This window comes from Apis mellifera, linkage group LG7 (genome assembly GCF_003254395.2).
Source record: "Apis mellifera strain DH4 linkage group LG7, Amel_HAv3.1, whole genome shotgun sequence".
Classification (NCBI taxonomy): Eukaryota; Metazoa; Arthropoda; class Insecta; order Hymenoptera; family Apidae; genus Apis; species Apis mellifera.
The window spans coordinates 12556344-12573633 of NC_037644.1; the positions used below are offsets into that span (position 1 = coordinate 12556344).

Below are 17290 nucleotides of genomic sequence, written 5' to 3' on the forward strand. Positions count from 1 at the left end.
GCTGTTTTGGAACACAGTTTTTCTCGTGTTCGAGGAAGATTTTGAAAGGAGTGGACAAAGTTTTTTTTTTTCCTTTTCTTTTTCTTCATACGAAACGTTTAATTTTAATTGAACGTTTAATAAATTTCAACAAGGAGTAGAAATTGGGAAGAAATTATTTATTTATTTTTTTTTATATACTATTATTTATATACTTTTATATACTATTTTTTATATACTGAAATTTCGATATTGTAAAGTAAATAATAAAAGTATTCGTGAAATATTTTGTTCGAAGGAATAAATTTTGTTTCTTTCAGAATTTTTGGAAAAATTCGTGCGATTAAAAATGAAACGAAGACACGGTAAACAGCGTGAAAGAGGAGGAAAAGAATGTACGAATCTTTCCGAGATGAATTTCCTTGCAAATTGGGATCGCAGAGAGAGAGAGAGAGAGAGAGGAAAGGAAAAGGGACGAAGAAAAAGATGTATACGTAACGCCACGAGAACATGATCGTACAAGTCTAAATGCGCGCCATCTTTATTTCAGATTTACCGCCAGAATCTTTGCTGCCCCCGATTCTTTCTGATCTTTATTTCCGTTTGCAGCTCGATTTTTCCACTTCTATAATCCGATTACCCGAGAAATCTGGCTTCGAAGTTATAAAGCATGGCGTATTTCTCTTGCTTATTTCTTCTTATATCACGAATGCGAACGTATTTTTTAAATAAAAATCCCAAGCACTTTTCTTTTCCCCCTTTTTAATTATTAATTATGGAATGGAAGGAGTATCCACTGGTTTCGAAGTGATATTTTTTAAATTTTTTCATTCTTCATTTTTATTTATATTAACAATTTTCTCTCGATCATCGTTGCTGATTTAGAAGGTAAAAAAAAAAAAGAAGAAGAAAAAAATATTTCTCAAAATTATAAAATTTCTCAAAATTAAAATTAAAATTTTCGAAGAAGCAAAAATGAACGCGCTTTTTTCCTTAAAATACCCGTAAAAAGAAACTACTTTCATCCTTTATTATCCGCGACCTGCAATTAGCCGATCGTTTTAACGTGGATACCCGACCTTCCCCCGAGAATCTCGCTCCTAGCAACAAGATCTCGAAGCGAAAAGCGCGGCAGGATACGGTGCAAAGGTGTCGCATATCAAAAGATCCAGGAAGACGAAATACAAGAAAGGAAAAAGGAAGGATGGAGAAAAAACTGTGCACATCAAGCATGAAAAAAGAAGAAGAAGAAGAAGAAAATCGAGCAAAATGGCAGCAGGGATGATATTTCCATTATCCGATCTTTTTATACGATTGTATGAAAAATTATGTATATGAAATAATGGAATTTTTATCCAATTCAGAGATATTTTCCTTTTCTTTTTTTTTTTAATAAGCAAGTAGAATTTTTTGCTTGGAATATTTCCAAAAGATGTTATACCGTTTTTCTTTCTTTTTTTTCCAAATTTTTTAATAAACGATACGAGAACGTACGAATGTTATCGATCGATGCATCGCGTACATTTCAATTTTCACAGAGTGCGGTGTGTATTCTACGCGAGAACACTATTTGGAGGGAGAGTAGTGAAAAAAGTAAAACTAGTTAAAAAATTGGAACAAAGTTTACCGGAAGAAATTTACTTGAAATAACATAACGTATTGTATTATAATCCATGGCCATTACAATAGTTCTCGCGTAAATCTTGGGCCCATTATTCCTAATAATTATTATTTATCGAAGCAATTTGAATTCGAATTAAATTTTTTGACCGATCGAGAGGGCCGATTTTAGAGAAGGAAATAAATAAATAAACGTTGAAAAAGATAGATGTAGGGCCCATTATTCTCAATAATTATTATTTATCGAACCAATTTGAACTCGAATTAAATTTTTTGACCGATTGAAAGAACCGATTTTCGAGAGAAGGAAATAAATAAATAAACGTTGAAAAAGATAGATGTAGGGCCCATTATTCTCAATAATTATTATTTATCGAACCAATTTGAACTCGAATTAAATTTTTTGACCGATCGAGAGGACCGATTTTAGAAAAGGAAATAAAAAGATAGATGTAGAAATCTTGGACTCATTATTCCCAATAATTATTATTCGAACAATGAATTATTATTTATCGAAGCAATTTGAACTCGAATTAAATTTTTTGACCGATCAAGAGAACCGATTTTAGAAAAGGAAATAAATAAATAAAAGGATAGATGTAGAAATCTTGGGCCCATTATTCCCAATAATTATTATTTATCGAAGCAATTTGAATTCGAATTAAATTTTTTGACCGATCGAGAGGGCCGATTTTAGAGAAGGAAATAAATAAATAAAAGGATAGATGTAGAAATTTTGGGCCCATTATTCCCAATAATTATTATTTATCGAAATAACTTCAATTCGAATTAAATTTTTTAATTAATTGATTTTCGAGAGAAGAAAATAAACGTTGAAAAGGATAGATGTAGAAAAATACCGCTTATTTTATTAATTCATTAATTACAGCAAACGATTGAGCGATTGAAGTTTGGATTAGACGAAACAAAACGGGAATAGAACAGCAATTTAATGTAACCGAGATATATACAAATCTCGTTCTATTTCTGCAGATTCATTTCAATCCAAACTTCGATTTGCTTGACAACAAACTCTCCTATTCCTTTTTCCACACCGTTTCCTTTTCTATTTATTTCGATCGCTCCAAAATCCAGCCAAATTATTATTACTATTATATATCCTCAATCAATTCTCAACAACGAAACACGGATTTTCCTTTGTCTTACAATTCGCAACAAGCATATCCTTCGCTCGATAATGAAATCTCATTTCAAAAAGAAAACTTTCCTCCAATCGTGTAAAAAGATCATCCAATGGGGAAACATTCTTCGAACTCTCAGTTAAAAAAAAAAAAGGAAACTTACGAATTGTGAACGCAACGAACGAGCTCGTGGCGCAATCGCGAAGATGAGAGAGCGGAAAATGGAACGATAAAAGGAGAGGCGAGAAGAAAGAGGGAGAAACGATGCGGCGCACAATTCACAGGCGATTAGCAAGAAGACAATTGGCGATTACTAGTGGACTCAGCTGAGGGAGAGGCGTCGATCGTGATCGATGGCCTCGGCCGTGACTCGTGGTGGGAAAAGTGACGAGATCGAACAGCTGGCCTTTAAGTCGGCTGCTCGCTTTGCCTCGCTGAGACCACTGTAATGGTAGGGAGCTGTGCTAAAATGCCCCTGAGAGGTACATAAATATATATATATATATATGAAAGTGGAGAAATATTTACAAATGTATTTTTACGTGCTGTTAAATGCCATTAATTGGTGAAGGGTTGAAATGATCCTGAATACCTTTTTTAGGTAAAAAGAAAATAAGAAATGTCGAAGGGAGAGAGGAAATTCTTGTCTCAGTTGTTTAAAAAGAAATAATAACAATCGAGCTTCTCTCTATCTTTGTTTCAATGCAGATTATCGTGTCTCTGTGATTCAATTAGAATTCAAGAAAAGGGTAAATAAGGGGAATAAGCATAAAAAGGAGGAAGGAGAGAATCGTAGGTGAGAAAGAAATGTTATACAATGAATACATCACGAATAGTCACTGTTCCAATTAAACAGACAATATAAAAATCTCTTTCTCTCTCTCTTTCTCTTCTCTCAGAACAGAAAAATCTACGAACAGAAAATTCACTCGTAGAGCATCGATTCGCTCGAACAATCATCATCCCCTCTCCGATTTGCAGCATGATTATGAGGGCCACCCAAAATGCCAATGACAGGAGAGGAGAATGAAAGGAGAGAGGAAAAAAAAAGAAAGAGTGATAAAGCTTGTGTCTCAATGGGACATTCTTAAAGGGAGTGGGCGAGCAAAAGTGGCAAAGACGTAAAAAAATCCTCGTTTCCTTCCAGAGGCATATCATCCAACTCCCCACGGTATATATATGTCCAACGACGAAAACGCAGATCTGTGCTTCGTGCGAGTCTCGTTGGAGTGTTTTTTCTTTTTTTTTTTTTTTTCGATGGAAGGGAGAGAAGAAGAAAAGAAGGAAATAAAGGAAGAATTCGTGCTACGAGAGAACATATATAAGAGGATAAAAAAAAGAATAGAAAAAAAAATGATGAGAGATGATCGAGCGATGATCGAGAGGACATTGATGGCCAATAACGCGATCTCTCGATGCCTTCACGATCGAGAGACGATCGAGAAAGAATCGAGGGAGGATCGAGAGAGGATCGAGAGAAAATCGAGAGAAAATCGAAAGAAAATCGAGAGAGGATCGAGGGAAGATCGAGAGAGGATCGAGGGAGAATCGAGAGAGGATCGAGAGAAGATCGAGGGAAAATCGAGAGAGGATCGAGAGAGAATCGAGAGAGAATCGAGAGAGGATCGAGAGAGGATCGAGGGAGGATCGAGAGAAGATCGAAAGAAGATCGAGAGAAGATCGAAAGAGGATCGAGAGAAGATTGAGAGAGAATCGAGAGAGGATCGAGAGAGGATCGAGGAAAGATCAAGAGAAAATCGAGAGAAAATCGAGAGAGGATCGAGAGAGGATTGAGAGAAAATCGAGAGAAAATCGAGAAAGGATCGAGAGAGGATCGAGGGAGGATTGAGGGAGGATCAAGAGACGATCGAGCGAGGATCGAGAAGACATCGATGGCTAATAATGCGATCTCTCGATGTCTTTGCGATCGAGAAAGAATCAAGGAAGGATCGAGAGAGGATCGAGAGAGGATCGAGGGAGAATCGAGGGAGGATCGAGGGAGAATCGAGGGAGGATCGAGAAAGAATCGAGAGAATCGAGGGAGGATCGAGAGGACATCGATGGCCAATAATGCGATTTCTCGATGCCTTCACGATCGAGAGACGATCGAAAAAGGATCGAGGGAAAATCGAGAGAGAATTGAGGGAGGATCGAGAGAGGATCGAGGGAGGATCGAGGGAGGATCGAAGAAAGAAAAGAAAAACGAGAAGAAAAGGAAAGAAATAGGTGTGCATCAGGCGAAGGAACGATGATGACACGAGACGAGATATGAGAATCGAGACAAGATCATACATATATACATATATCGGGGGTAAATGTATCGCACAGGGATGCTGCGTTTTCGTCGGGATTGCGTTTCGTCGACAACACGGTTGTCTTGTATATGCGGCTAGCGTAGCATAAAATGAAACCTACTTCGATCCAGAGATTTGTAAAGCCCACCTCGGCCATTTTTGACTTTGCATATTCGATTCGTATTGCTCCCCGGTCGGAGGAGAGGAGAAAGGATCCTTGGAGAGTGGCCATCGCCTGGGCCGCGTAGCGAACGTCTTGATATTCGACAAAGGCCACTGGCGACCCTCCCTTCGTGTGCATACGAAGCCGGGAGAAACCAGGAAAACTGTGCATAAATAAGAGAAGCGTACAATACGTGCTCTAGTTAGTTATGACAGACGGTACTCTGGTCAAAAGAGAAGGGTATGTATGTATGTATGTGTGTATATATGTATGTATGTATATGTATATATATATTCGTATGCGTGTGCGTTTGGTTGGCTGTGTACTGATGATGATTGGCGAGAATTCGGTGACGCTGATTGAACAGCGAGACGAGGCATCGTGACATTGTTTCTTAAGGAGCATTTTCTTTTTTTTTTTGTTTATTTTTCTTTTTAGAAAGGCGATACTGTTAGGTAGAAAATTTTTGTTGGTCGTTAGAAAGGTGATACTGTTTGTTAGAGATTGTTACACGAGGGTTATACAAGCACGATTAATGAGAATATATACAGGGAAGAGTTGTGCTTACTTTATGATATAGCCAGTGTTGCGCTCAATTAATTTACTGTTTTGCCTTTTGGTGTGTGCATAACAAGGTGTACATAAAATATGGAGGAAACTAAAATATGCCACTTTTTCACGACGAAAGAAACTGATAAATTTCCTTACCATTTTACGATCTATCGTTCAATTATAGATATATATATATACAAATACCGTTTCCATTAATTTTTTTGACGAAATAATTCAAAAATATCAAAATCTGATTTTCAATAAATCAAATTATAACGATAAATTTAATTTAATCGACGATGTTAAATTTTATTTTAAACGTGTGACTTATATATCTGCTTTTATTTCGATTCAATTTCGCGCGATAAAAAAGGATTTAAAATTCATCGAATGCATTTTACGAAAGAACAGTTAAAGTGAAAAAAAACTTTCTTTATGATTTATAAATTCAACTTGAACATTACCGGAACGAGCGTATTGATTCGTCATATTCTCAGCGGGATTTAAATTCGTTTGGCGTGTACGAAGACCGATTATCGAGAAATTTATATCCCGATCGATCGATAGTTACGACGCCATTAGACGAAGTATCGATATCGATTACGCTTGATTTACCGTGACTCTGCCAGGTACCGCGTAACCGCTGCGAATTTCGTTTTTTCCAATTATACTATAGTTTTTATTATAGTTAATACTTTCACTGCTTTCTTTTTTTTTTTTTCCACCTTTAATCGAGAAAAGAAATTTATCACAAATCATCTTGCGACTATTTGCTATTTTGATTTCACATATACGACGTTTCTATTAACGATATTCGCGACGCATGCGCCATCTGCTTAGTTTACGGTGATTCCTATTTGCGTGGAAATATTTACTTATACGCGTATATATTTTGAATCGTGTGAAAATAGATAATAATTTGAAGATAAATTTTGGTCAAAACGTTAAAATTCTCGTGCAAATAGCGATATTCGTGTTAAAATATTTATATCGAACATTATTTTTACGCGAAACAGTAAACTAGTGCGAGTAAATGTTAGAGGTTATGGTATCAATCCTTGATGACGCAGTAAAATAACAAAAAGTTCAAAGCAAGTAACGTAGAAAATAATTATATATTTATATAAATAATTAATTTTATATAAAATAATTTCGTTTCAATTTCTTGACTTTGTCAAATTTAATAGAATTGAAATCCGTTCATCGCGAAGATATTATTCAAACTTATATACATGAAATAACCAAATATTTAAATATTCGTAAACATATATGTGAAATTGTTTAAAAGTTTAACAACTTTTGCAACGGTTTTATTGATGCTCGTTCGCTGTTCTCGCGATGCATTCACTGTGTTTTATGCGTGTATATCAGAGTGTTGATCAATGCCACTAAATATTTCAATACTGATAATTACAGGTACTAGCACAGGTGCGTCTTACGGCTACGAGCTACAACTGGTGGCAAAAAATGAATCAGCGGATGTCAGTGATATACATTTCTCGAAGGCAGTGCTGTTATTCGATTTGAAAAGAAGCACTTGGGAAATCCAATATATTTTTTTAATAATACGTGATAAGCTCTTTCGATTGTTTATTCGATATAAAAGGTGTCTCACGATTTCCTCAAAAAAAGGAAATTTTATATCGAACGTGTCAATTATACAACCACATTTGTATCGAGACACCTTTTATTTAGAGAATTTTAAGTTTATTAACCCTCTATAATATTTATAAGAGTTTTATTTTATTTTCATACAGTTGTATATCATTCAATACGAAATTTATCCATATATAATTGATCCATGGATTTTGTAATTAAAGGAGGAAAAATTGCGAAGAAATTACGCTTTGCAAACGAACGAAACGAAATCTAGTTTTTATAGAGGGTTAAGGACGCGTTAGAGCGTGTGCACGGTATATATAGAGAGAGAGGAAATGCGGTTGATTCGGCGGTGACCTATATCGTTCTCTTAAATTCGTAGCCGCGCAATTGTTTCCAGACCGGGGGTATGCTAGATTTGTCATTTCCAGTTCATTGCACTGTGGTCCGAATATGTACGTGTAAAAAATTTAATTTCGACCCGGTTAACCGGTAATATTTTCCATTCATTTCGCTCGTCCTTTATATTCCGCGTGGATATACACGTTTTAATTTATGTTTTCAACCGGAGGCAGATAATCGACCGGTATTTTTGATAAAATAATTATGCAAATTTTCGAGCATGCTCCTTCCCGTGGAAATGCTCGAAATGAGCTTAATTTACATTGTCCGCAACAATGCTTAGTTTGAATTACAGAATGAATAAACGTGAAACAGAAATTGTGCGGACTAGAAATATTTCAAGTCGTTCGTGCGAATATATCCAATATTTTTTTCTCGAAATTTCAACATATACTATACTACATAGAATCCATAATTTCTTTCACAACGTCTGAAACTTAATTTAAAATTATTATCATTTGAACTCAATTGAAAACTTTCTACATTTTATTCTTGTCTTCCAAATTTTAAAATTTTCCAACATTTTTTTCTCGAAATTTACTTTCAACATATACTATACTATATAGAATCCATAATTTTTTTCACAATATCTGAAACTTAATTTAAAATTATTATCATTTGAACTCAATTGAAAACTTTGTACATTTTATTCTTGTCTTCCAAATTTTGAAATTTTCCAATATTTTTTTCTCGAAATTTACTTTCAATATACATATACTATACTACATAGAATCCATAATTTCTTTCATAATATAATATCTGAAACTTAATTTAAGTTAAAATTATTATCATTTGAACTTTGTACATTTTATTCTTCCTGTCTTCCAAATTTTGAAATTTTCCAATATTTTTTTCTCGAAATTTACTTTCAATATACATATACTATACTACATAGAATCCATAATTTCTTTCACAATGTCTGAAACTTAATTTAAAATTATTATCATTTGAACTCAATTGAAAACTTTGTACATTTTATTCTTGTCTTCCAAATTTTGAAATTTTCCAATATTTTTTTCTTGAAATTCAATATATACTATACTACATAGAATCCATAATTTCTTTCACAATATCTGAAACTTAATTTAAATTAAAATTATTATCATTTGAACTTTGTACATTTTATTCTTCCTGTCTTCCAAATTTTGAAATTTTCCAATATTTTTTTCTTGAAATTCAATATATACTATACTACATAGAATCCATAATTTCTTTCACAATATCTGAAACTTAATTTAAGTTAAAATTATTATCATTTGAACTTTGTACATTTTATTCTTCCTGTCTTCCAAATTTTGAAATTTTCCAATATTTTTTTCTCAAAATTTCAACATATACTATATTATATAGAATCCATAATTTCTTTCACAACATCTAAAACTTAATTTAAAATTATTATAATTTGAACTTGAAAACTTTCTACATTTTATTCTTTTCTTCCAAATTTTTACTTATCCTCTCAAATATCTACGAAATAAAAAATCTAAATATTCAATATTCGTATGCAACGTTTAAAAATAGATAATGCCATCTATTCACCTTCTGCTCGGCGAAATGGGCGAATATCTCCAAGAATCGAGGAACGAGAATCGAGCATATCTTAAAAATAGCGTGGAAGTGAACGAAAAGAAAGAAAGAAAGAAAGAAAAAAAGAAGAAGGCTTGGGAAGAAAAGGGATAAAAGGCGATTGACGTGCGATGTGTATCGACGATTCGTTTGAAATAAGAATTGCAAAGGGTAAACGGGGTCGGAGCCACCCCGGCTGTACCAGAAACGAACTCGCCATTCACCGTGCAAGCGAAGCTGCGGGCCAAACGCTTCTTCTCTCTATCTCGCGATGAATGAACTGGATATGACGTCAGCCGTCCGTATCTGACGCAACCGTGTCCGTTATCGATTCCCCCTTTTGCATCGGCGCCGAAATAACCTGCGAGCCAATAGAAGCCGTCGTGAGAAAAGCCGTCTCGAAACCCGTCCCATCTTTCTTCCCTCTTCCTCGTCGATCCCTCAATTTTTCCTCTCTTTCGATCGAAATTCTCTTTTTTTTTTTCCCAATCGAAAATGAATTCTCAGCTTTGTATCTTCTTCAAACGAGAAATAAATTAATCGAGAAACTCGTTCGAGAGTGAAAGTCTCGTTTTATTAATCTTAACCACCCACGTTGAGAGAAATATTTTCCTCACGGACGAAGATATCGAAATGAACGAAGGAAAATTATTACAATAATTATTCCAAAGATTTAATCAAATATAATCGTTGTTAGAGATACAAAGCTGATCGGTTTGAAAGGAAGAATGGAGGAAAGAATGTTTTTGCCCCGCGAGAAAATATGGCTACGCGCGTACGAATTCGAATAATCGAAGTCGAGTCGATAGAGAACCCTGTACGATTTTTCGCTTCGTATTCGAACGGATACATTTTCATCAAGATTCTCGTTTGCTCTTCTCGTTGCATATACGTTTCACGCGATTGGAACGCGACTTCGAAATACAGCGTCGTTGAAACACCGTCGGGTTTTTCGTAATTAAAACTCGGTCCGATTCTCTTTCGTTATCTAAACTCGATAAAGTTGATAATCGTTATTCTTTTCTTTCCCTTTTTGGTCAGAAAAAGAGCGTTCCAAGAGAATTTATAAACTGGATCCAAACTGTGCGTTATTTTAAATTAGCTACGTATATAATAAATTAGGAGAAATTACTCTTTGGAGAGTTTAACAATTTCTCTCACGAAGGATTAAAAGCGCAGCCAGGCATGGAAACGGAACTCGAAAAGTTAAGAATCGAAAAGAATTTCGTTTAATTTAATTATTCTTCATCTTTGAAATTTTTTTAAACGCACACGATTTCTAATAAATGTTACAATTATAAATTTCCATTCAAATATTAAATATTACAATTTCTAATAAATGTTACAATTAAATTTCCATTCAAATATTCAAAAATTTCTAATAAATGTTACAATTAAATTTCCATTCAAATATTAAATATTACAATTTCTAATAAAAATATGATATTATAATCACTTACAAAATATTGTACTTTTTTAAAAATAATATTATATATAATTTCACTATTATTACAACTCTGAAATTGTAACGAGTTTAACGAATAACGAGTCGTCGAAAGGAATTTCTCGGCTGCAACGGCTTCGGCCGCCTCGAATCGTGGGAAGGTTCTGCATGGCGGAGCACGCGAGAATATAATATTCGCGGCCGTGGCGATATCCGGCCAGAGACGGATAATATCCTTTCCCAAGACTTTTCGACCGCCGAAAATTCCGATCTCGTTAATTCTTAATTCTCCAAATCTTAATTCTTTTTTCTCCAATTTTATCCAATTTTTCATTCGACGATGGAATCGAAGAATTTCGAGTTTATTCGGGAAAATTCGTGAACGACGAGTCTGAAAGGAGGAGTAGGAGGAGGAGGAGAGGATTCGTACTCGCGAGACGGAAAAAAATAGGAATTAAAATGGTCGGGCAAGCGGTGTCGTTTATGGAGCTTCTATTTTGAAGAGAAAGACTTTGAAAATCAACGAGGCGTGCCACGGTTGTTTGACTGATTTGGCTCGGTCTAATAAATCTCGTCGCACGCTTTCCAGATTATGCACGATAGAGAGGCCCCGTTGGATACCGATCGAATCTGGATAAACACTCGCGTCGATGTTCAAATTCTTGTTAATTTAATTTTTCTAGATATAATTTTCTTGATTTTTTATAATTCGTCCTGTGACGTGGATCGTTTAAAACAAATCGATCGATTGCAAATTTATAAGAATTATTTTTGAATAATTTGTGAAAGCTTCTAATAAATTACTACTATTTTCTGCAATCGTGATTCCTCTTTTTTAAAATAATTATATTGTATTTACGATTCAGTCGAGTCGAATTGTACAAATTCACATTTTCCACAATAATTAAAACAATTTTTTTTATCCTACGATTTAATCGAAAAAATCAAAGCTTCCTCCAAATATTTATTATTCCACTTCCATCGTCTTAATCCTTCTTTCAACTCGAATTTTTACAATCCATAAACTATCTCCCCAGACAAATTTCCACAAAATCTTTCAATTCGTATTTTCGAAAATTTCCAAATTAACCCATTTGATTAAAATCAAAACGCAATAATAATAATAATAATAGTGAATATATATTTCAAGGAAGGAGAACGAATTATTCAATCATTTTTGTCCGATCCAACTGCTAAACTATAATTTACGAGGTGTAACGTATGCGATGGCAAAAGTCACGCGCGTCAATTAGCATAACTCGGTATGCCGAGTCAATTTTAGCGAACCGCCGTTTCCAATTTCATTTTCAGACGAGAAATTTGCCCCGGTGGACAAATTTCGAGCGGCCGCCTTTCGCCACGAGTTTCTTCTTCCTCCAACTTTTCGCTCGTAAAAACGCGGGCCAAACTTGTCAAGGACGATTCGAATTTTCACTTCGGAATTTTATAACGTAGGATCGAACAGTAAAAGAATTTAAATATCAAATATTGTTTTGACGAAGCGTATAATTTAAAAAAAAAAGGAAAATCGATCGTCTTCTTTGGTAAGTTTAATTATTTCCTCTGAAAGAGCTATTAGAATTCTCGTTTAAATTTCTTACAGCGACAAGTCGATACGGGAAATTGTGAAAGCTTTAAATTAATATAAAAATATTCCCTGAAATATAATCGTTTCACTCGCTCGTGTGAACTTAAAGGAATAAAACATTCTGTGTTTTTCTAAATTTCAAAATCTAAAAATCCATCGTTTTATCATTCGCAATTTCTAAAAAAAAGCGTGTTTTTTGTTACTTCAACAGGTTTGAGAACTTTTCGATTTTATTATAATCCGTTTAATTCGTTATTTCGGGTCCTTCGAGTCTTTTGTTATTTTTGCAAGCGTCGATTTCACGTTGGAAAGATACCAAAAACGCGTGTACAAAACCAATGCCAGAAAATTATCATCGGCCAGGTTTGATGAGATTGTCACGGTGAAAGTAATAAAATATAATAATAAACGGCGTATTATTAATATTCGAGATCGGTCGATATTCGATCCAGTTTGTCACAAAAAGTACAACCGGTCGAATTAATCGGATACAATTTGGAATTTTCAAATGTACAATATAACCTAACCTCAAATTATTAAATCGAAAGAAATTTCCTCCGATAACTATATCCAATTCCAAATTGTTTTCGATCGTATCAACTCGAATTTCGAATTTTGCAATAACATACCGTCTCTGTACATCCATATAAGGTTAATCCTTCTTATTACAATTATCCTTCTCAGTTTAGAAAGAAAGAAAAGTGGAAAGATAATCGATCTATAAAATCGTCTATAAATTCAAATTCAAAATTTTACAACAAACTTTCTATAAAATTTCCATAAAATTAATCCTCTATGATTATCCTCCTCCAATTTTCCTCCAAATGCAAAAGATTCGTAGACTCGAGTTGAAAATCGTGCACTGCATTTGTCAAATCAACCCTTTGCGCCGTAAAAACACTTCCACGCTGAAAAATCTCGGTGCAAAGAGTTTAAAGAAAAAAAAGAAAAGAAAAAAAAAGAAAGAAAGCATCGATGGAGAATCGATGAAGAATTAAAGTATCGCGAGCGAGATGGGTAAAAAGTTAGCGCGCGCGATGGCGCGCTCTCTGACCTGCTGAAGATATCCTTGAGCTCGTGCTCGGACACGAATTGGCCGAGGTTGGCCACGAAGAGGGTGGAACAGGGCGCGTTGCTCACTGCTATGTTCGGTTGGGACGAGGGCGAACCAACCGGCGATGCCAGTGCCGGCGAGGGTAGGAAATGGGGTAGCGACGCGTGTATCGACGTCAGCGTCGTCGGATGCGGCAGAGACATGGGCGCCTGCGAAAAGAAAACAGAAACAACAATTTTTCATCGTTATCCCCTACCATTCGTATCGATTGTCTTCTGCCACTTGGAGCTTCTTATTTTATTTTATATTTTTTTGTTTGTTTGTTTTTCCAGTTTGTAACGTTTAATATAATATATGTATATTTTTTTATTGCATTCATTTCGTCGCTGTGACACGCAGCCATTTTGAATTTTGCTTTGCTCTCTGCGTTTGAGAACACGTTGGAGAGAGAGAAAGAATAAATATTTTAAATATGTTAGTTTTATATATGGATAATAATGGACGATTTTTTTAAATCATCTTCTTTAAGTTTAAATCTCAGTTTTTTGATTTGAATGTAAATCTAAATCTAAATCGTAATGTAAATCGCATTTGAAGTTATTACAATTCTAGAAACGATAATTTCAAGGAAATTTTTAGAGACATTCACTGTTCATTCCAATCAAAAAAAAAAATAAGATACACACATAAATTCGAAAGTTTCCGAATATTTGGCCAAACGAGGAATTAATATCCTCCGATACAGCGTATAATTCAGATGTAATGGACGAGACACAGAGCAGCAGCAGCAGGCCGTGCAACTAGGAACTGGAGTCCATGACCGAGTTACGGAGCGTGGATTAATTAACGCAAGAACCGTGTTAAATACGAATACGGGGGGATAATTTCGCAGCAACGTTACAACAAGCTATTTATTTAACGATCTTGTGAAGCGGAGAGATCACTTTTTCGTTCTGAAATAGGCAAATACTTTCTTCCCGCCAATGATTGTAAAATTAATATTTTCGCGAGCGAATGATTTTTCAAAGTTCTTTCGAATTACTTCAAATCTCTTTGTATTAAAATCGAAAATATTACGAATAATATTATAATAATGATACAGAAAAAAAGGAAATGTGTGTTACTTCGACGAGCAAGGCAAGCAGCCCACATCGCGTAACCGCGATATTAATTCGCAATTCCGCATCACGATATATCGGTGTTACATTAATGCCCGTGTAATTACGTATTGCGCTACTTGGCTCGGATATCCTGTATTGCCGCATACGTTGCTGCGTTTTCTTTTGTCGTAGCCGGTTTTGCAAAATCGACGGCTCTCCTTCCTTTCGACGTTTGTCTCCGCGTTTTCTTTTTTTTTTTTGCGAAAGTATATATCGTATATCGCGTGTTTACCCACATCTTTACAACAGTTTTACAAGTAATATTTTTAGAGGATTGATTGTGACAATGTTGCAGCATTATCATTCTTTATCATTCTCGATGGAAGGAATTTGTTTCGTATAGAAATGTTTTACCTTTCATCGATGAAAATGATTGTTTTTTTTCTTTCTTTTAAAGGAAAGGAATCAATTGTGCCTCTCTGAATGAAGAAAGAAATTTTCGTGTAATATATATACTCGATAAATCTTTGAAAAGTATTTTCAACAGAAAATAAAATATCTAAGGTATTTATTTTTTCCAGTGGGATAAATGCAATCGAAACTGAACCGTATTGTTGTGAACTCGAAAAAGAAGAAAGAAAAGAAAAAAAAAGAAAAAAATTTTGATAAATCTTTGAAAAGTATTTTCAAACAGAAAGAGGAATATTTCCAATAAAAATATTTAAGGTATTTATTTTTTCCAATGGGATAAATGCAATCTGTGAACTAAATTGTATTGTTGTGAACTCGAAAAAGAAAATTTCGAAGAAAAAAAAAAAGAAAGAAATTTTGTATAATATATACTCGATAAATCTTTGAAAAGTATTTTCAACAGAAATATTTAAGATATTTATTTTTTTCAATGGGATAAATGCAATCGGAACTGTTATGAACTGGAAAAAGAAGAAATCTCGAAGAAAGAAAAGAAAGAAATTTTGATAAATCTTCGACAAGTATTTTCAAACAGAAAGAGGAATATTTCCAATAAAAATATCTAAGGTATTTATTTTTTTCCAATGGGATAAATGCAATCTGTGAACTGAATCGTATTGTTGTGAACTGGAAAAAGAAGAGATCTCGATGGATGGATTCGAGAACGAAAATATTTTTCACGTGTATCCTTTTATATCGATTCGAACGATTCCATATCTATTTTCTTTTTATATCAATTCTCTCTCTTTCTCTCTCTCTCTCTCTTTCAATGGAATGTCACGGAACAGAAAACGGAATTAGGAAAATCCTCGAGTCGTTGTGGAGACTCTGTTCTGGCGAAAGCGAAGCAGAATGCCAGAAGTTGGCGAGTGAAATATTCTCTATTTAACCGAGCTTCCGCCTCATTATCACGTCAAGTGGATTCCGCGGAACATTTTTATTTCCACGGGAGGAAAATAGCGGTATTTACAAGCTGTTGAAATGGCTGCTTTCCAACGGATGCTTCTCTCCCTCCCCTTCCCTCTCTTTTGGATTAAAGAATTAAATAAACGTCAATATTTATTCGTACAATATCACGAATCGTCTTTTAGCAAATCCAGGCGCATACCTGTCCATCTTTCCTGTGTTGAAACTCGAAAGGAAGGTTTTTAAAAAATTGTGTCTCTTCGATATTCCGTCTTTCTGTCTCTCTTTTTCTTTCTTCGCGCAAGAAGAAAATTTCTTTATCCATTACTTTTTCTTTTCCTCTCACTTAGAATTGGTCGAATAATCGAATCTAATTGCGATACGATTCGGAATGGAATTATTCCATTTGATGTAGATCGTTCTAATTGGAGATTTGTTTCATCGCGCGCAATTATTTCACGATTATCGAACGATTAAGCCAAAGATTTTTCAAATTAACGGCGCTGCCGTTGATTCGAAGATGAATCGAAAGCTCGATCCCTCCATTGGATTCTTTTTAAACTCGATAAAAACGATTATTCTTTAATATTTTTAATATTTTGAATTTTCGATAAGATTGTTATTGATACCGAATCGAGGATTATTATGAATAATAAATTGATAGATTGAAGTAAGAATCTTAAAGGAAACTGATTTATATAATAATTCCAAGCCGAATTAATCAAGAAAACGTGTATTCGAAACGTGTGTTCTTTCTTCTCCATTCATCCTCATTAATTCCCATAAACTAAAAAAAAGCTTTCGTAGAATGCATCGCGATCTCCAAAATCTCCACGATATCTCGCAATATAATGAAATAATTAAAATTCTCAATTCTCATCCTCTTCCAATTTTAAAAAGTTCTCGTTTAAAATCTTACAAAATTCCCATTATCAAAAATTTCTCACAATATTAAAAATCATCTTACCAAATTTTTCCATCTCAGAGAGAGAAAGAGAGAGAGAGAGAGAGCCAAAAAACGAAAAAAAAAATATATCTCAACCAAACAAACTTCAACTCCTGATTTGAAACATTTCCAAATATTTCTTTAATTTATATTTCTCCAATTCTTTTATTTTTCATCGTGCAAAATATTTCTCTCTCTCTCTCTCTCTCTCTCTCTCTCTCTCTCTCTCTCTCTCTCTCTCTCTGAGATTAAAAAATTTGGTAAGATGATTTTTAATATTGTGAGAAATTTTTGATCTCTCTTTTTCTCTCTCTTTCTCACGCGTTCTCATCGATAGAAAAAAAGAGGAAAAAGGAAAAGGTTATCGGTTGTAGCGAGGGAAAGATAGAAAAAGTGTTCGATACGTGGTTGGTGCGTGATAGGTACCCGCGTGAACCTGGCACAGAACTAGGCTGATATTAAAA

The 17290-nt window shown here is 34.4% G+C and overlaps 1 protein-coding gene across 8 annotated transcripts in view; it reads right to left on the minus strand.

The window, feature by feature from the left end:
* The window catches only part of LOC408915 (protein couch potato), a 183129-nt gene that overhangs the window by 17690 nt on the left and 148149 nt on the right, over positions 1-17290 (minus strand). For 6 of the 8 annotated variants that reach the window (XM_026441618.1, XM_006568287.3, XM_392443.7 and 3 more), the window contains 2 exons: positions 13404-13612; positions 5157-5361 (listed from right to left, as the gene is read on the minus strand). In XM_026441618.1, the coding sequence (XP_026297403.1) occupies positions 5157-5361; positions 13404-13612 (414 nt within the window). The remainder of the gene's footprint in view (positions 1-5156; positions 5362-13403; positions 13613-17290) is intronic. The other 2 variants (XM_026441619.1, XM_006568290.3) reach the window with 2 other exon arrangements.